The 21766-nt window shown below is 38.2% G+C and overlaps 1 protein-coding gene across 6 annotated transcripts in view; it reads left to right on the top strand.

Annotated features, from left to right (window-relative positions):
• LOC116729997 (metal transporter CNNM4) overlaps positions 1-21766 on the top strand; it is a 43952-nt gene continuing 22186 nt past the window's right edge. For 3 of the 6 annotated variants that reach the window (XM_032578932.1, XM_032578931.1, XM_032578930.1), the window contains exons 1-3: positions 3-1428; positions 16826-16969; positions 17102-17236. In XM_032578932.1, the coding sequence (XP_032434823.1) occupies positions 45-1428; positions 16826-16969; positions 17102-17236 (1663 nt within the window). In that variant the 5' untranslated portion in view covers positions 3-44. Of the gene's footprint in view, positions 1429-16825; positions 16970-17101; positions 17237-21766 lie in introns of all 6 variants that reach the window. The other 3 variants (XM_032578935.1, XM_032578933.1, XM_032578934.1) reach the window with 3 other exon arrangements.

Genomic DNA, 21766 nt, shown 5'->3' with positions numbered 1-21766 from the left:
AGTAGTTGACGTCAGGTCGGACGTTGGCATAGAGTGAAACAAACATGGCGACAGACTCGAGTGGACTGGGCTTTCTTCTGACTTTATTCGTGTTTTTGTGCGTGTTGGCGGGAAGGGAGGCCGAGACAGCGACTCGGGAGTCCAAGGGCGGCACTCAGATATTTGGGATGCGGCTGGAGAAGAGCGACAAGCCGGCCGGGATGACCAATGAGGGGATGATTCAGGTGACCGAGGGCAGCCAGAACCTCTTCAGGTTCTACGGTACCCACTTGTTACCCAACAGCTCGGAGCTCATCAGGTTCGCCGAACTTGATGAAGTCGAGCACCGGTCTCTTAACAGGACTTGTCCCGAACACTCGAATGGTATGTTAGTGAAAGGGCGCATGCAGGTAAACTACCGTAACAACGCCGGGGTTGTCAACATCACCGTGAATAAGCTTCGAAAAAACGAAGATAAGAAAGTGTTCGGATTGTGCATCCTCGACCCCCAGGAGAACAAATGGTTTCTTCTGGAAGAGAAGGAGTTAAGAGTTCTGGTGGTGGAGGAGGAGAGCACGTCCCTGCTGCCCCTTTGGCTGGAGGTGATCCTCATCTGCTGCCTGTTGGTGCTGTCCGGGATGTTCAGCGGGCTCAACCTGGGGCTGATGGCGCTGGACCCCATGGAGCTCCGCATCGTGCAAAGCTGCGGCACGGACAAGGAGAAGAAGTATGCCCGGAAGATCGAGCCCATCCGCAGGAAGGGCAACTACCTGCTGTGCTCGCTGCTGCTCGGGAATGTCCTAGTGAACACTACCCTCACTATCCTCCTGGACGACCTCACCAAGTCCGGACTCGGAGCTGTGGTCGCCTCCACCGTCGGCATCGTGATCTTTGGAGAGATCGTGCCCCAGGCGCTGTGCTCCAGACACGGCCTGGCAGTGGGTGCCAACACCATCCTGCTCACCAAGCTCTTCATGCTGCTCACCTTCCCCTTGTCTTGGCCCATCAGCAAGATCCTGGACTGCGTTTTGGGCCAGGAGATCGGAACTGTATATAACCGGGAGAAGCTGGTGGAAATGCTGAAAGTAACCGAACCCTACAACGACCTGGTGAAAGAGGAGCTCAACATGATCCAAGGCGCGCTGGAGCTCCGGACCAAAACGGTGGAGGACATCATGACGCCTCTGGGCAACTGCTTCATGATCAGCAGCGACGCGGTGCTGGACTTCAACACCATGTCGGAGATCATGGAGAGCGGATACACGCGAATTCCCGTCTACGAGCACGAGCAGTCCAACATCGTGGACATCCTCTTCGTCAAAGACCTGGCCTTCGTGGACCCGGACGACTGCACCACCCTGAAGACCATCACCAAGTTCTACAACCACTCGGTCCACTTCGTCTTCCATGACACCAAGCTGGACGCCATGTTGGAGGAGTTTAAGAAAGGTTTGTTGGAATCTTATGTTGTTGTTTCCCCACATTAAGATGGAGAACAAGAAACTAACTCATTATTCACTGACAGGTCAGGTGGTTAACAATAACTATTTTAGGCTGCAACTATGCTATCCATTATTTTCACAATTATTCGGAGCAATGTGCAGATTTTTCATTCAATCCCTTAAACTGGTTTTTATACATTAGAAATATATAATAAATCAAAAATAAACAACATTTTTGGAGAACTTTCCCCACAAATTAAGATGGATTAAGATTAAGATTCCCTATAAACTGCCAGGTGAAGTGATTGACACTAATTATATCTATGACTGCAATAGTCCATTAATTGGATTAATATGCAGGTTTTTCATTCAACCTTTAAACCTTTTTTTATACAATATCAGAAATACATAAAAATCCAAATAAACAAATGATTCAATTCCAATTTAAAATAACAAAACTGACATTTTTGTAGAACCTTTAACTGAAACTAACATAAAAAACACCAAATTATCTCATTATTTACTGACAGCTGATGCAACTAACACCAATTATATCTAGTGCTGCGTTTATTGTAGTTATCGATTATTCTGGCGATTAATCGGATTAATCTGCAGGTTTTTCACTCAACCGCTTTTTAAGCAATATTAGAAATGCATAAAAAACATTTTCAATAAGAAAATGTAAATTTTATGGACTAAAATGCAATAACAGCTTTTCTTTTGTGAACGCCTGATAATTTGTAGCAAATGATGCATCTGCAGCTCAAAAACACTCATAGCTCACCTTTTGTTTGCAGTTATTAATCAGTTAATCCAAAAAATAATCACCAGCTCAGCCCTACACTGTGCTGATGTTCAGTCAAGCAGAAATGCTGAACTTTTCCCGTGTGAGAAATATTTTTTAGCTGCTACAAATAATCCGATGTTCACTAAAGGAATACTATGTTTTTACATTGTGGACAATAACATTTTTTATGTTATTCAAAAAAGAAATTGAATTATTTGCTTATTTGCATCTTTTATTGTATCCCTAATATTGTGTCTGATTAACTGAAAGAATTATCAAGAGATTAATTGATAACTAAAATAATTTTTTCCTTCATTTGTTTGTTATTGTCATTAAGAAAAATAATCTTTATCAGTCAAAATCTAAATCACAAAGTCAGAAGGCAAAGCTGGTTTTAACAGAAACATGTCGAAACAAACAGAACAGCCCAGACCTGTCAGGAGGACCTGCTGGTCATAATGTTATGCCTGAAGGAGGCTTATTGTTTAGGATTCGTCTCGTTTAAAGCTTGTGCAAAATTTAAAACTATTCTGTTTTTATATTACAGTGATCTTGGTCACCAGTTCAGCAGAAAGTCTTTTAAAAATGTTCTAAATTGGGAAAAGTTTAGCCTTTGTGACTAAACTTAAATTTGTCTAAAGTGATTGTTGGACTAGATTAAATTTTTCAAGTTAACTGCAAAGTCTGTAATTAATTAATGGAAAACTATATATTGACAAAATAAGCAACATTTTCAATTCAAACACCCTTTTTGAATAGACATGAGCCCAGTAACAAAAATATTTATAGATTTTAATCTGTAATTCGGGTTATTCACCCATCAGATTGGTGCAAAGTGTTAGCGTTAGCTGCTACATGTTAGCATTGAGATGCTATTTTAGCCTTGAATAGCTCTGCTGATAAACTCACTGCTTTTAGCACAGCTTCAGTACAACAGTAGTCTTTTTCAGCGTCCGTCAGATTGTGTTCAGCAGCAGAAATTAGCTTGGATGTAACTTGTGCGTCAGATTTACGGTCGAACCAGAAAATATATTTGTATTTTAAAAAAAAAAGAAAAAATTAAAAATGCAATTAATAGCGTTACAATTTTTAATTCATCTACATCTACATTAATTAAGTGAAAATAATGCATCAACATTTCAACCCTACACTCATGTGCTCCATTCTTTAAGATCAGGAGCCTTTTTGGCCTGAATGAGGGATAATAATGTAGCAAAAAAGCTAATAAAAATATTCCTCAAACATGGTAAAACACTGAACCAAGAAAAACGTAGCAAGACCCTGAAAACCCCCCAAAATATTGATCAGTAACTGGTTTATTGGTTGTGAAAGATAAGTTAGAAGTGCTGACCCAAGACTTTTGAACAGTACTGTTCTTGTACTCTCTGCATGTAGATCAGACAGCAACTTAATTAGTAATACATTGTGTTTCTCCAGTCCAGCAGCAGTTTATGGTTGATTTTAGCAATAAGTGATGAACCGAGTCTGTAATGAGTCAACCTCAGGAAATGGTAACTGCTGGGTACGAACATGAAGCCCTGAGTTTGGAGACCGCCTCTGAAACATGAAGGAAATGTATTGAGGTGTTTAGTAATTGAACTGGGAGGATTACTAAACAGAAGGTCTGTTTGAAGTATAAACAGTCATTATCCCCCCAAAAAATGTTGCTGTTTTCACCAAAAGCTGTGTGGAGACAGATTATTCTGGTAGCAGCTTGACGGGTTTCACAGGTTACATAAATTAACTTTTTGGTTTTTTTGCATCCAATCTGCAGCAGGATCATAATTTGGTCTCAGTGTGACATAAAATCTCCCCAGGAGGCTTTGGCGTCATGTCTGTGTGTTGGCACAAAAAGCTTGACTTAATTCAAGACGTGGTTATAAGGGAAGCGGCTGTATGCATTTACCAAAGCATCTGTGTCTGCTTCTCATGCGCTGTTGTTTCTGTTTGTCTCAGGTCTCTAATTAACAGACATAAATCAGGTTTAGAGCTGTTGTAGCGACGCATGGTGCTGCGTGACATTTGGCAAAAGAAAAGCTCTGCAGCTCGTCTAGGAGGGCTCGGCCAGGAAGGTGGGAGGCTTTGGTAACAAGCTGCAGTCTCTCTATATAAACATTGATAAATCTGCCTGCAGAGGATAAGTTGCTGTAATATTAATACGCAGTTGCTTTGTGTCAATTCCCAGTGCCTCACTTCTTTTACAAGAAGAATCATATCTTTATGATATGATCTTGAATGCGTTTAGCAATATTCTACACAACCATTTGCTGTTGGTAAATTTAATTGAAACGTAATTTTGACGTTAATATGTCATTAAAGGAAACTTTTAATGCAAAATCAGTCAAGAAAAACTTAGATGGAGAGCTGACCTCTCAATAGAGCTGTGAGTATGTTTATTAGATTAGTGGGATTAGAGAATACCTTGTTATTAAACTAAAAATGCATGGAATTGTTAAATATGGTCAACAAGAGAACAGGTCCTCAGACAGAGCCTGGTGCTGCTCAGCAGCATGTCGAGGAGTGGAAACACGGTAATCTATGCTCCATACATCTATTTAAAACTTTGGTGTAACTTCATTTCGATAACCACCCTACAATCACCTATATTTATAGTAAATGATCCATATTTATGGAATTTGGAGCTTCAGGCTTGCTTCAGAATCCTAATTTTAGATCTCCAGATTGATAAAGTGTTAAATGAGGAACGTTCATGCTCGTTTTAACTGGAAGGCTGAAGACTTGGCAGCAAAGGGAGGCTTCATGGCGGACTGTTAAAGTCACTGCTGGGAGTGATGGTTTGCTGTGGTTCACGTAAGAACAGATCTTATCAGTTTGCTGCAAGTCAACATGCAGCAAACATTTTCTTATCTGTTAACAGATCTCCTGTTAACTGATCAGTTTTAGTTTTGAGCAACATTTCATTTTGAAATCATCTCAGCAGAACATCAACCAGTAAATTTGAAAATCTCCATCTTGATTTGAACGTCACTGAGAACTTTAAGCCAGAGATGCTGCTGAATGTTATTCTTACCCGTAGCGCTGCGGTCAGTGGATAGATGTGATTCTAGAGAGGAACTCACCTCCTGCTCTGACCCGACTCCCCGCCTGCATCTCGAGTTCCTCTCACCTGCTGCTTGGCATCGGTTACCACAGTGAAGGCATCCAGCGGCGTCAGTGTGTGCACACATACAGCTCCTTGTGGTCCAGCGCTCCAGTTATGTCAGATTTACGGTTTTACCTCGTAAATTTGTACAATGCGCAGCTGTGATTTCTCTAGGTTTTGTTTCCCGTTTACCTTTTCAAAGGACGGAGGAGTGAGCTCATGCTTATGGCGCAAGATTTTCCACTCACTGGAAATTCTGAAAGTAAACCTCTAAGTTATAAGTATTATTTGTTTAAGCTGATTGACAGCTTAAACGGTAAACAAGTGTTTACCGTTATAACATTTGAGGTTTTATGGATATGAAACATGAGGCGTAAATTCAAAAGGTACACAACGACAAGTGAAGCATGAAGGTCCTGGAGGCACGAGGAACTCTGTCAACAGTCACATGACGAAGCCTCCGCTTCTGAGTTATACTGCTCCGACATCAAAGCCTCTATTTGATAAAGCAACATTATTTTTCTGTGGGTAAATTAAACGTTATTTGGGTTAAATGAGTATGAGTAATTTAAGCCTGGCGCGCCACCAGGTTTTACTTCTGTCCCCACCAGACTAAGTGTTTGTTTATTTATTATAGGTTTTTTATGTACATCATTAACAGTGTTACATGTTAAAGAGTCTCTTTGGATAAACTGTTGATAGTTTTAATTAGTCTTTGCAAATCTTTTTTTATTAGTTATTAGTTTAGTTTTTTATTTGTTATACTAATAGTTCTTGTTTTTTCATACTTAAGTTTTTTTAGGTACAGAATTCAAAAAGGCCAAAGTATGTTATTGTGATTATGTACACATCGATTGGGTAATGAATACTTGAAGATCCAATTTTCTAAAAATGCTTTTAATTATTGTTGAACTGACTCCGGCGTTTTCTCTCAACTTTTGCGGACTAGCATAAGTGGAGTGCTGTAACTTATGGAGACTGAAGCTGTTGCAAACTGCTGAAAATGTATTTCACAGCAGTTAAATAGATTAAACACAAAAATGAAAGATATTATATCTATAATTTCAGTATGTTTTAGTTAGTTTTATAAACACACAACTAACTGGAATAATACAGTTCTACACGCCAACAACTTCAGCAAATAAAGTGACAAATAAAAGGATAAAAGATAAAAAAAGACACTGTAGGATGAAACAACTCAGGTGCAACAAGTTAATATTTATTTTAATAGTTCCGTTTTTTAGGTTTGTCATTTTTAAGACTTTGTTGTCGGTGTTTAGGTTTTGTAAATAATTTCTTCCTTTAATATGTAATTACCTAGCAATATTTTCAAATTTCCAGTCGACTTTAAACATTTTGTTTGGTAATTCGCTGGATGACCGCCTTGCCAACCCAGCACTGGACTTAGGACGTTTTCAGGGGGAAACCCTGTGAAGTGTCTCAGTTTCAGTTTTATTTATGTTCTATTGATTGGACAGATTGACTTTTGAGTGGATAAGCAGGTTTAGTATGAGACGAAGCACTTTTTACTCGAACGCTTTCAAGCCTTTGAGGAAATGACTCAGCCTCCGTTTTGTTTGTGGTTGTCAAGGCATTTTATCCGGGTTTGGGAACCCGAGCCAGCAGACTCCTGTTCTGGTCACTCACTGTGTGAGTCCTGTGGTTTGATACAAACATATTTGTGGAGTGATAATTTTCTTAAAAATGATGTGTTAGTTCTCATTCAGCCTGCTGTAGTTGTTTAAACCATCCTGACACTGATGAGGCTTTGATAAGGTTAAATGTTGCCACAATTATGCATCATAACAACCGTCTGAAAGTGAAAAAATAAAAAAAGGACCAGAGGGAATAATTGTTCAAACATTCGACTCAATCAAAAGAAATTATGAACAAATGTCCAGCAAAATAACAAAACTACTCCAATCTGCTCAAAAACTTTGACCAAATGTAAAAGTAGAATGGTAATAAACAGGTGCAGTTAAATTTATTTAGATAGGAATTGTTAGTGGAGCCTGTAGTCGGTCATTTTTGGTTTTGTATGATTTATTGTATGGATTTTGTTTTTCTGAATAAATGTATTAAATTACAGGATAGACTTTTCTAAAACTTTGAGATTAAATTTGTTTTAACACTTTACCTATTTAACATTGGTGTAAATGGTGTTTTAAAAAACTTTAATGTTTTTACCACATATGATAATTAGTACTTATAGTCTCCCTAAAGAAAAAATATATATATATTTTCACTTGAATAGTATGAAAAGAACAAGTTTAGGAAAAACTCTAAGAATGAATACACAGCATGCAAAGTGTCCCTGGATGACTGACAGCCTTTATTTCCCTCTGCAAACATTTTAATGTCAAATTTTCCTTGCATGTTGGTGTTCACACACACACAAAGATTTCTCTCATTTCATTTAAGTCACTTTGGTTCATGCAGACTTGAGTTACTCATAAAGTTACTTCACATTTTTACATCTTCCTAACATGTTGTCTTTTTTTCTCTCTTTGCTTCACAGTGACATATTTATTTAAGACGCCTAAAGATCTGATCTGATCACATGTTCTGGCCTGCTAACCTCATGACCTTTTGTGTTTTGTAACAAGTGCAGACGTATACAGCTACACTGACACACCTACAGACTGTAGGATCAGACAAAGAGATTTTTTTTTTAATTATTAGAATAAACTCGTGATCTTAATGGAATAAAGACGCAACATCACCAGGGTTATAATTTGGGGTCCTCATTACATTTTAGTTTAATATTGTTGTGACTTTTTGTTAAATATAGTTTAGTTTCAGTTTAGTGGTAGTAGTTTTAATTATTTTATACTTTGGGTAATTTTTGTGTTTGGATCATGTTCACATCGATTGGGTAATTAATACTCAACAGAAGATACAATTTTCCAAAAGTTTACTCAGTATTCAGAAATTGTTAAAAAAAACAAAACAACCCAATGACTGTAGTTTGCCGACAGTTGATGTAAATTACTTGTGTGGAGGCAAAAAAATAATTGTTCTACATCAATTTGAAAGGCTAATAAACAGATTCATAAACACAAAAATGAAGGTTTGGATATCTACAGTATATCTTAGTTAGTTTTTATGAATTCATGATATAATTCCAGTTAGTTTTTCCCCATTAATTACTGTTTTTATTTACTTAACAAAAATAATTTCTCAATTTCAATTGTATTTTGTTAGTTTTAGTTAACTATAATAGCCTTGAATAAAACCAGAAGAAAGTTGTTTGACACAGTTATGGAGATGTGGCAGGAACAGCTCGTCTTTCTGTGAAATGGACTCAGTCAATCATCCCAAAGTCCTTCTATTGACAATAATTTGATGCAGAGGTGTTAAAAGATTAAATATGTCCTATGCCAACATTTTTCATTTTAATTTAAGATTTTTTGTTTTGGGCTTATAAAATTAGTACTTCATTCCTGTAATGTTGTGAGTTTTTTTCTTGTTTTATTTAGACTTTTTGCTGTACGACTTTATTCCCGTAACACTATGACTTTGACTCTAGAGAATCTAGTAGCATGCTGAGGGAGAAATTCATGCGTCTGATGCAGGTGAGCTGGACCGTGGCTGCATGCAGGAGGTGCAGAGCACCTGTCGTTCTGCTGCAGGCAGGTATATTTCTACGGGTCTGTCGACATTCAGGGGTTCTGCAGAGACAATAAACAGACAGTAAACCTCATTAATTTACTCTTACTTTTGTTAGATGGCGTTTCTCTCTTCAGTGTCTGAACTTTAAGGCTCGGAAAATAAAACCTCTGTTGTTACCGTTGCTGTGAGTCTCACTTTGACAACCTAACGAGTACGGAGAGCTGCTTGGCCTGTCATGATGGCACATTTTGCTGGACAATAAATTGTCCCAGAAATTATTGCGATAAACAATAATATTGTTGATTTGAGACCAATTTCAAGTAATGTAATGGTAACGCCTAAATAATACAAAACGCATTCTCAAAGATCAAATAACACTAACGGAAGATATTTTAAATATTTAAAGTAAATAAAAACATCAGAAATAACAAATAAAATGAAATATGAAGACGCTGTAAACAAAATTATCCTTAAAAAAACTTAGTTGAGACCAAAACACCAGACAAAAGACTTTATCATCCAGTTTTTGGTAGAAAAAGAGAAAAGATAAATCATACAAATGGAAATTATTGAGATCGTTTTAGTTTATCATCCAATTAATTGCTTTATTGCTTATTGCAACAGACGTAATGGCTTCATTTAGTAACTTAAGCTTAAAGATGGTGAGATTTCACTGCATTTGATCATCAAAGCACAATTATTAGAGCCTCAAATAATTATTATTAATGTTTATTAAATATTTTTGCTGTTTTGTTTCTGCTTTCAGGCTGTTAAACATTTTATAGTTGTCATATTTGTCAGAATGTGCATTTACAGTTATTTTTTCTTTAGTTATGTAAAAGGTTTAAAACGCTAAAGAATTTAAAGAGTAACTAAACCGCAAAATCAACTTTTTGGCAGATAAGCGGTGGAAGTTTTTCTTTTTCTGTTCAAATTGTGACATTTTTCAGTAAATTTGAAAATAGTCGAGAGATTTGTCGCTTTTTTGCAAAAAGAAGTTGAGTCTATTGACTCCGCCCACTTTTTAATTTAAAAGATGTTCTGGGGGCGGGGCCAATCTTCCACAGGTGTGTTAGTTATTTAAACCAAATAAAAACAATCACTCACATTCATATTCTTATTACAGTATTTGTACTTTAATGAATATTTTTTAAATGATATTCTGAGCCTTTGCTGCCTTACTCTAACTGTAAATATCATTAATTTTAGTCCTTTACTGAAGCAATTGGAGTTTTGCTGTTGAGGCATTTTGCTTCTTACTCAGTTCTCCTATTGGACGTCTTGTGCTTTTATTTCCTCACATTCAACATACTCAACATTTTAACATGGTGAGTCTTTTTGCACTCATCTTCATTTAGGTTGCCAAATCTAGACCCCGTGCTGAAGTAATGTTTGTCAGCATGAGGAAAGAGCAGCTCAGCAGAAATTTGTCACACAAACACTCTCTTCATATTTTTGCTTACTCATTAGGGTGCAACCTCATGTAGATGGTAGTGAGATCTAAAATGGGTAATTCTGCCTGAACGGGTGAGGGCTAAACACAAACAGCAGCAAGTTGGAAACAAACATCGGTTGTTAATGTCGTCCCATTTTTACTTATCAGACTGATAGTATATGATAGAAATAGACAAACATCACCTGATATCGATCTTGATATTTCAACAAATATGTTCAAACAAAATTTCTAAAAATGTTGCAGCTTTTAAACCAGCCAACACCTCGAAGTGGTACATGCAGCTGCTCTTTGGACTTTACAGAAGCTTTCTGGAGATGTTATATCTAAAATAAATGCAGATGGAAATTACCGGCTAATGGCTTCCTAGCAGCTAATGGTGAGCTAGCCGACATTTAGCTGGATGGTCAGGTTTATCTGTTTAACTGATTTATTTGACTGCTAGCGTCACTTTAACAGTCTGATGACACTCAGCAGAGCCACCAAAATAATATGATGATGTATGCCTCTAATTATAGCTGCAGTACAGCAAACCTTCACAATAAGAGCCTTATCAGGGCATGAAGTGTTCTGAACTTTGAATATCATAAAGCTAATTAAAGCTGCGTACAGTCAGTGTCCTTTCAGGTCAGATTGTTCAGGCTGTAATTTATCCCTGACAGAGATTATTTGATCAAGAAGACACTACACTATGATTTATACAAATACTACCAATAACAATATTAACATTTATTTCACTGTTACTAGTGAAATAAAAGTACGAGGATGTATTTTTTATTGATTTTTGTTCCAATCTGTTCTTTAAGTTCTGCAGAAACTACCAGTTTGCATAAAACTCTTTCATTTTGGGCAGCAGCTGACCTTTTGACCCCCACACACTTGAGCAGATATTTTTCCTTGTTTTCCACCTCAAACAAATTTTCCAGCGCCAACACATTTGCTTTGATTCTGAGTTTTGTCCTGCGCTGCGGAGAAGCAGAACTCAGCCTGAACCTTTAGCATTTAGCCGCCTCTGCAGCAGGAGCTGCTGAGGATGTTGGCGTGAAATACAGTGAGGCGGTTTGTGATCCAATTCATCTGCGGCGCCGCGTCTCGGGATCACAGCAGACCTGGGTGCACGCAACTCCGGTTTTAACTGGAAAAACGGGTTTAAAGAGCTTGACCTGTCCCACACAGCAGGCCCTCATATCTCAGCTCGGTTATTACACAACTGTCTGTGTGTGTGTGAGCGCAACAGGAGCATTTTTGCAGCTGCATGGTTTTGTTTCTTTCCCTCACAGCAGGCTTGTTTTGAAACCGCCGGTCATTGCTGCTGATACGCAGCCGACCGGTTGTGTTTTTTTGCTCCGTGGGCAGCAGGAGAGGCATTCCTCTCCTGTAAAGACTCATCGCTCTCCCCCTCGCAGCTTTGTTGTGGATGTTTTGTGTCAACAAACAGGCCGGCTTACTGGCTGGTGATGGAAAAGCCAGAGGGCAGAGAAACCTAACTGCAAGGTCAAATCACCTGCCGGGAATTTGTCTGTGTGTGTGCAGACGAGTGGCTGACAGTTCCTGGAGGAAACACGATGCTGCCTCACACAGAAAACTATTCACTGACTTGCAGTGTGTCAGTGAATAGTTTTATTGTTCATTTGCTTGTAATATAATGGAAGTGCTGCAGAAAGAAAAGGAGAAGCTGAGTTTAACATTTCCGATAAAGGTCGGTTTGGTTCTCGCTTCCTGTTTTTAGTTGGAGCTGCTATTCTGCAATCTTTGTTTTTCATTTCTTTCTTTTTTGAGAGAGAAAATAAATCTCTAACTCTAGAAGGTACATATTAAATTCACTCCCTTTTCCTTTATATTTTCCTTAAAAGAAGAGTTTAAAGTTCAGTCCATGTGATGCTTTCTGAAGGGCTTTTCCAACCTGCAAATACAAGATATGTAACAGGATTAAAATCAGTCAGAATAATTAGATTGAAGATTAGACAGCAGAGCTGTCAAACATTGAAATGGTTGCAATATTGCAAGAATAAAACGAAAAAGTTACAAAATGCAGGCTAACCATCTTCAACGTTGAGCTAAAGTTTCACAATTATGTCAGTTCTAGGTATGGCGCCGCCCTACTGGACAAATGTATATTTATAGAGATGCACAGATGTAGAGTTTTGTGTGAAGTTTTTGTAAAGCTTTGACCCATTTGAGCAGATTGAAGCTTCACTTAGAAAATAAGAATCGTGTTTAAGATATTGATTCATTATTTATGCTAGGGGAAGAGGCGACGTCACACTGTGTGAGAGAGAAATGATTGCTCTACAAGGTTAGACTTATTTTAAAACAAAAAATATTGACAAAATAATTTATAGCTAGATTATTGATCATGGACAATAGCTTGATATCAAGTAAGGTGGAGGGAGCAGTACTAGGAGCAAGATATTCTGCCACCTGCTGGTGGGAGTTGGTGTCACTTAAACTCAATGTTTTTTGACCGTTTTTACAGAAAATTTGCATTAGTGATGGCGGAAACGAAAAACTGTAGAAACCTCTTAAACATTTCACTAGTACTACTGACAATTGCTAATGTCTTTTGTTGCCATTAAAATTTTCCACACCAAAGACTGTTGCTGTTGGAGCAACCTGTTAGGACTCTGGTGCATTCACTGATTGGGAAAATTATCAGATTTTTCAGTTTCAGACTGGGAGGTCACAGGTCACACAGATAAAACTAAAAATCATCCTACTTTGGTCACCAGATAATTTCTTGCCACATCTTTATGCAAAACTCAAAACAGCAAACAAAACTTACATGTGTCTAACGCCAGTGATTCAATTTATTGTTTTTCTCTTTCTACCAAAAATTGGATGATAAAAGTCTGCCAGGTGTTTTGGTCTCAACTAGATGCTTTTTTGCAGGACAGTTTTGTTCACAGAGACTTTATAATTCATTTTATTTGTTGTTTTGTTTTTATGTTGTTTGGATATTTAAATTGTCTTTAAGATTGAATGTCTTCGTGAATTATTATGCCATTACCATTATGTTACTTGAAAATGGTCTTAAAACAATATTATCATTTATCGCAATAACTTCTGGGACAATTAATCGCCCGGCAACACTTGTTATTGTGACAGACCAGCAGCAACTTTAGAAATGTGTTTTATATCAGGAAATATGATTTGTTTACAAACTGATTGATGACAATTTGACCGCAAAACTCTATTTTTTGCTATTTTTCATCTAATGTTTTCATATTTTGTTTTAAATTCCTCTGCAGCGCATGGATTTAAAAAGGTTTTTCCACATAGACAAGCTTCCTGAGCATCTTGTTGTTTAAGGTAAACCCTCTGACGGTTCAGATTCAGGACAAACTGTGTGTGTTTCTGTTCAGGTGTCAGTTGTGTACGGATCTGTTCATTTTAATCATGTTTTGTGGTAAATGAATATTGCGTCAGAAGATCAGCGCAGACAGAATCTTCTCACGCAGGTCAGAGGTGACTGAGTGATCAGTCTGTGTTTAGATAAAGTTTCTCCACAAAGTTTGTTTGTCTGTTAATTCGTGTCTGCTGTGAAGGAGTCGATAGACTCTCAAGTGGTAGTGGAGCGTCTCCTGGGGTCCCACTTCCTCTGAAATATTGACTCAGCACTACAGGAAGAGGTCACACACAGACACTAACGCAAGGCCTTTTCCATTACATGATGTGTCTGGTTCTATTTTTCTGTGGGACGAGCAAAGATGGGCTAATGAATGTTCCCTGGGGGGTTTGTCTTCGTGGGACTCTCTTGACAGATTCTTTCCATCGTTCCCTGATGTGATGTCAGGCAGGGAGTCGGTGTCCATAAAGGAAGTTTCAGATATCTGTGCTGTTCAATAGGATGTGTGTGTTAATCACAAGGTTGATTTAACCGTTTTGGAAGATATTCATTTCCCAAATGTCCCAAACACAAAGACCAACACTGGTGAATTATATCAAAACGTTGTTTATCATTATCATTATTTATTATACTATTAGAAATTAATCAAATTTTTGATGCATCAAAACCTTGAAAACTTGGGGATAAAAAACAGCTGCCATAAAATAGAGCAATACCGATATCTTAAAAACATAATATTGGCCGGTATCGGTGTTAATACCGATATATCGTGCATCCATTAAAAGAATAATAGATTTATATTCCTTTTGATAAAAAAATACACTTTAAGTTACTAATAACAGTATAGAAAATCCTTTATTCTGCCAAAATGCTGACCAGAAAATGTGAAAAATTTCTACATAATTTGAAGAATGAACCACTCAGTGATTGGCCTGTATATCAGAGTAACACAGCTTTACTCAGAACCTCACACAGGCTGCTCTCCAGCTTCCTCCACACATTTCCAAACTAAACTTTCAACACTTGATCCTCGGCCTGTTATGCCGTCGTAGACCAGAGCGAGACTGTGAATCCGTCCTGGAGGGAAACGGATTCCTCAAAGTCCCTAAAGTCTATTTCTGTATGAAACCCGGCGAGGTCAAGGCTGAGCATGTGTGGAGTCCGTTTGTGTGACGCTGCGGCGGCGCTCGCTTTGACATCAAGGGCATAACAAAACCACTTTGAGCCTTTGGTCTTCGGCTAATTGCCGGTCATACAAGCTCTTTGTAAATCCCACTGATCTGCTGCTTTTATTTTGGAAACACAGACAGGTGTTTTACATCTGTGATATGATTTTCTCTACAGATTCATCCTTTACTATCTGAACTAATTAGACCTGTCACAATAACAAATGCTGCTTGACGATAAACAGCCCCAGAAGTTATTACGATAAATGATAATATTGTTATTTTGAGACCATTTTCAAGTAATATAACGGTAATAATGGCAGAATTATTATTTTATCCTGCGAGATTGTGACAGGCCTAGGAATAAGTTTTATTCTTTTTAATTTAATCTCATATGTTCTGTAAATCCAGGAAACTCTCCGTCCAGAGAACGGTCCACTGTGTCATAAATTATTCAGGACTCTGCCAGGTCGGGCTCGGCGCCGCCTCCGGCTGCCATCTGCTCTCTGGAAAGCGTCTCGGCGTGGCGTTGAACATGAGGTCAAAGTTCAGCCCAACTGTAACACCGAGCTCACATTAACAGGCTATTTGGGGCGCAGGGAGTGAGTTCATGCTGGAACAGAGAGGTTATCGTATATCAGCCTGATATCATAACCGACTCTGACAGTTTGGTAGCAACAGACCCGATCACTGCAGGAAGCTGCATGACGTTCACCAGAAGGTTCATATTTTTGATTATCATGGTATTAAAGGAGGGAAAATTATACTTTATGTGAGTAAACCCAAAGATCTAATTGTATTTTATGTTGTTATATAATTTATCAAATTTTTTCACTGTAGTTGAAACAAAAAATGTGTGGGTTGATAAACGGCGTGAGTCAGTGTTTGATTTATCTACATAGTCACACAGTGTGATGGTTTCTATTATACATAGACCTAGATCTGTTAGACATAGATCTAGGCAAGGCAACAGTAAGAGACACTTTTGCTCCTGTTGTTACAAAATATTTCACAAGCTAAGAAAATTAAAATATAATTTATATTTTGAGATCTTCATTACATTTTCAGTAGATAAATTGTTCGGTTGTAGCTCTTAATTTGTCAGTAATCGATTATTCTGACAATCAATTAATAAAAGATGAAAAAGTCACATTTTGACTTCTCATTTAAGCTTTTTTACACAATATTAGAAATGCATTAAATTACCGGTAATTCAATTTCCTTTTTTTTTAAATAGGAAAATACATATTTTATTTCCTGTAATGCAACATAATATCTTTGCTTTAGTGAATGTTTAATCATTAGTAGCAAAGGATGCAGTTAAAAAATACTTCTAACATGAAAATCTCAGTTCTTTCTGCTTGATTTTATATTAATGAAGTGTAGGACTAATCTGGTGATTGTTTTTCTTTAATAAGTGATTGATAATTGGATATCATAAGGTGATTAATAGACGAATTTCTTATTCAGAATTTAACCAGATGAAACTAAAATTTTGACACTTAAGAAGGTTTTCCTTGTCTTAATGCAAAATGTATGTAGTTTTTTTACATAAATATATATTTCGCTACATACATGTAGCGAAATATATATTTTTCGCTCAGTTACTACTCTGAGTATGTTATTGTTTCGGTTAATTGACTTTTTTGTCCTTATAGTTCAATTAATAATGAATAAATCACTAAATTAGTTTGGTCGCTTCAGCCCTGATCGGTTGGCCGATGAATCGTTCGGCATTTCCTTAATTTTGGGTGAAAATAATATTGGAACATTGAAGGTGTATTTTGACCAGTTATAGAGAAACCAGTACCAGACATTTTAATAATCGGTGATCAGCCTACAATCAGTTCACTCCTAAGTCTAATGACTTGTGTGAAAAGAATATGTATTCAGATATTTTTCATCCTCATTTGGTTGAGCGTCTCTGTGTCCTTCAGGAAAGTCCCACCTTGCCATCGTCCAGAAGGTGAACAACGAGGGCGAGGGAGATCCGTTCTACGAAGTGTTGGGGTTGGTCACTCTAGAAGACGTGATCGAGGAGATAATTAAATCAGAGATTCTGGATGAATCTGACCTTTACAGTAGGTTTTTGTTGTCAACACTACCAATTGTTTTAAATTTAAATGCCAAATTACTATAAATTGTTGGATTTGTAGAATATTTAAGAGGATATTTTATAGATCTGTAAACTGTTTGTTTGTATCACTTCTCAGCTGACAATCGCACCAGGAGGAAAGTTGCACCTGATAAGAACAAGAGAGACTTTTCTGCCTTCAAACATGAGAGCGAATCGAAGGTGAAGATCTCTCCTCAGCTGCTGCTGGCCGCGCATCGCTTCCTGGCCACAGGTGGGGGATTTACCGAGGAAACTGACACCCATGCTGCTTTCACACAGCATTACATCACACTCCACAAAACAAGCTCCTCTTTTACTGCTGTATCATATTCTCACAGGAAAATTTGGAAAAATTCAGCCTCTAATTTGAGTTCATTTATGACGTATGCATCGATATCTGAGGTTTAGAATCGGCCAACACCGATCCGATGTTTCGTTATTTAAATACAGACATAAATGCACTGGATCAGAAATGTATTTGATAACTCTGTAACACTTAAACACCACTGGCTTCAGAAGTTTGGTCAGACATGTAAAAACAACTTTAATTTATTCAGTCAGTGCAATTAGGAGTATAGCAGCTAATGTAAAATAAATAATAATAATAATAATAATAAATTGAAACTGACAAAAACAAACTGATTACCTTGGTCAAACATGTAAAACTAAACTGCAACAAACCTTCAAATGGTTCAGAAAGTGCAATTAAGAATTCTAAATATAATGTAAAATAAATAATAAAGCATAGAATTAGACTGAATAGACCTGCCCTTATGTATCGGGAACTTTGTCACTGATAGCCTGTCCAGATTTTTTTTAAATATTGGGACTGATACAGATAATATCAGATCAGTGCATCTCTGGTTAGAGCACATGAATCTTATCAACTCTTCATGGTGTCAGTATGTTTAACAAAAACAAAAACAAAGTAGCCTCTGCCAGAAAACTGAAAACGGTGAATTATTAGACCAGCCCACCAGAAAGTGTCACAATTTAAGATAAAAGAAAACTATTTCTTCCCATTAGTTTTTTTAACACTTTAATTACATTTTGGATCTTTCTAAATGTTTCCAATATCAGTTATTATTCCACATTAAAACATGTTTATTTGGACTTCCGGGAAGGCGATGGAGAAGACGGACGCATAACTTTGCTGCTCCACCAGACCCACAATAAATAGCCGACAAAGTAACGAAAAGTGATAAATGAGTGCTAAACTAAAAGGAAAAGGCTCAAGAGGACGAAGTTCCAGTCAAAATACGGAGAAGAAAGACATGAAGGCTGGTAGAAAAGACGACGTTACGACAGGCTCCAAGCAGCTAACGTTAGCCGAAGCTACACCGTTGAAAGCTACAGGAGATGCTAGCGGGGAAACAGTGATGCTAACGGAATTACGAAAACTGCGGCAGGAAAATACCGACTCGTTCCGGGACCTGAAAAGCTCTCTACACCGGGTAGAATCATCCATGGAGGACTTAAAGAAACGAATGGAGGGGCTGGACAGAAGAGTGACTGAAGCGGAGGACAGAGTAAGTGCAACGGAAGACAGAAGCATACGGCAGGAGAGAGCGCTAGGACACCTGCTAGGAAGACAAGCTATCCTGGCTGCTAAATGTGACGATATGGAAAACAGACTCCGCCGTAATAACATCAGGCTGTATGGCGTCCCAGAGGGAGTGGAAAAAGAAGATATGGTGAACTTTATCACAGACCTTCTGAGCACTTCTCTAGAGTTTCAAGAGGAAGTTGTCATTAAACTAGAAAGAGCTCATAGAGCGCTAGGCCCAAAGCCTAAAGCCGCAGCGGCGCCCCCAAGATCCATTATAGCCCGGTTTCTGGACTTTAATGTAAAACAAAAAGTGCTACTACAAGCTTGGAAGCAAAGAAACATAAAGTACCAAGAGCACACGATTTATTTCGACCATGACTACTCACCTGACTTGCAGAAGAAAAGAAAGAAGGTCAGAGAGGTAATAAAGAAGCTAAAAGAAAAGAACATTAAGGCCCAGTCACCATACCCAGCTCAGCTGAAACTCTTCATGAACGGGGGCACAAAACTCTTCCCCTCACTTCTAGCTGCACACTCCACACTGAAAGATCTTGGCATTGAAACATCCCTGGAGGACCGAGAGATACTGGAAGAGGAGCTGACACAGGACGGTTGGGCAACCCAGGGAAAGAAGAGGAAGAGCCAACAGTTGAACCCTGCTGAGATCAGAGCCATTATCCAGGGTGACAACAGAGAGGAGCAAGCCCTTAGCCAGGAGTAAGGTCGCCATGTCTAGTCTAGAACTGGATGGAAGGTAAATAGAGACAAAAATTTGTGACAAAGAATATGGAAGACAATGGACAATAATTGTAGAACAAAAGAAAAACTAGACTAGACCTTTAAGGGAGTATCATTTATCATAAAATATTGACTCAAATACATAGATTTAGGCTATAACATAATTGCTGGAAAATAAGCTACGAAACAGTGGGGAACGGTGAAAGAGGAAAATTGGATGAAGCAAACTTTACAACCATGGCGGTGTGAGGACACTTCGGGGACATCCTGGAGGACCATCGCCCAGGCACTTTGTGCACAACACCCAGAGAGCCTTGTCTCTCTGCCCAAAGAAGATCAGGGGTGGGGACCCCCTGAGTCTGTTTGTATGGTTATGTTTGTGTTCACTTCAGTTCAGGGGCAAACCACTGGGGAATTGGAAGTTCACAGTTCTTTTCCATGTTCAGGAAAACTCTTTTGTTTCTTTAATGTTTTGTGTATCTCAGCAAACAATATTCTCTATGTAGCTATGGCTTTTGATGTGACCCTGATTATAGTTATTAAGTACAGTTACAAGGGAGAAACAATAGTTATTTAGGTATGTTTATAAGGAAGGGAAAAGGGGAAAAACCCAAAAACCGTAAGCCACAAAAATGGATACATTAACAGTAATCACATATAATATAAATGGAGTAAATAATCCAATAAAGAGAAATAAAATTTTGACCCAGCTAAAAAGGCTGAACTGTTCAATTGCAATGCTTCAGGAGACCCACCTTAACAAAACAGAACATAAAAAACTTAGAAGGGCATGGGTAGGGCAGGTTTACAGTGCCTCATGTGAAAGGGGCAAACGGAGAGGAGTTGCCATCTTATGTCACAGATCACTGGGCTTCGTTGTAGAGAGCACATATGAAGATAAAATGGGACGCTACATCTTAGCTGTAGGTACAATTAGAGGAGTGAGAATATCCCTCTTAAACATTTATGCGCCTAATGAAGATGATCCTAGCTTCTTCAAGGACATCTCAGCGCTTCTGACAGCAAAAGCTGACGGATTTATACTAGCTGGAGGGGATCTCAACTGTGTGATGAACCACAAATTGGACAAATACCCATATGAACAGAGACCAGTGACCCAGAAGGCTAAAATTTTGCCCAGTTTGATTGAAGAGATGGGGCTAGTAGATATATGGCGTCAAAGCCACCCCACGGCGCGTGATTACACCTTTTTTTCAAAGGTCCATGGAAGCTACTCCAGAATAGATCTCTTTTTTGTTTTAAAGAGGGATGCACATAAAGTTACAAATTGCCATATTGAACCAATAACAATATCAGACCACGGTCCGGTGGTTATGACAATAAATTTAGAGAACAATAAACAACCTAAACAGTGGAGAATGAATGTTTCACTTCTAAATTATCCAGAAATAGTTCAAAGAATTAAAAACGACTGGACTGAGTATATGGAACATAACGACAACGAGGAAGTATCAGTGTCAACTCTTTGGGAAGCTGGAAAAGCTGTGCTGAGGGGGAAATTAATCTCTTTGTCATCCCAAATCAAAAGAGAACGCGATAAAAAACAAGTAGAGTTAGAAAATCGTATTCGACAACTGGAGGAGGAACATAAAAAGACTAATGATGAAACTACTTTAAAATCTCTTGGCGAATACAGACAAACACTGGATACTTTGTTGACATACAAGGCAGAGGGGGCATTACAGTTTGCCAATCAAAAGTACTATGAATCAGGGAATAGGGCCAGCAGGCTACTAGCATTTCAGCTGCGCAAGAAACAGGCAGATCGCACAGTGGAAAAGATAATGAATCCTTTCACAAAGAAAATGCTGTCCCATCCTAAAGATATTGCAGAAGCTTTCTCAGCCTACTATGAGACACTTTATGATTCAGAGGAAATAGACAGTAAAATAGAGAAGATTAAGAATGTATTGAGTGAAATTAAGTTACCAAAATTAACTGAAAATGATGCCAAGGCAATGAGAGATCCAATTACAAAACAGGAAATCGAGGGGGTCATAAAAAATTTAAAGAACAGTAAAGTGCCAGGAGTTGATGGATTCCCTGCGGAATTTTATAAGCATTTTAAAGCTGAGGTAACGCCTCTGTTACAAAGGGTATTTAATTACGCCCTCACAAATAAGGACCCCCCAAAGTCTTGGTCAGAAGCAATAATATCTATAATTCCCAAAGAGGGCAAGGATCCCATAAATTGCTCGTCCTACAGACCAATAAGTTTGCTCTGCTGTGATTTGAAAATTTTAACTACAATACTGGCAAATCGAATTCAAAAATGTATCCACACAATAATTAAACCAGACCAAACAGGGTTCATAACGGGACGTTTAGGGATAAATAATATTAGGAGAACTTTAAATGTGATCTCCGTGGCAAGACTAAAACAGGATCCTTCAATGCTTCTCAGCCTTGATGCTGAGAAGGCATTTGATAGGGTGGACTGGCAGTATCTGAAAC

Source organism: Xiphophorus hellerii, chromosome 12, assembly GCF_003331165.1.
Source record: "Xiphophorus hellerii strain 12219 chromosome 12, Xiphophorus_hellerii-4.1, whole genome shotgun sequence".
Classification (NCBI taxonomy): Eukaryota; Metazoa; Chordata; class Actinopteri; order Cyprinodontiformes; family Poeciliidae; genus Xiphophorus; species Xiphophorus hellerii.
Note: the sequence above shows the minus strand (reverse complement) of the source record. Positions and strands in the feature narration are given on the sequence as shown.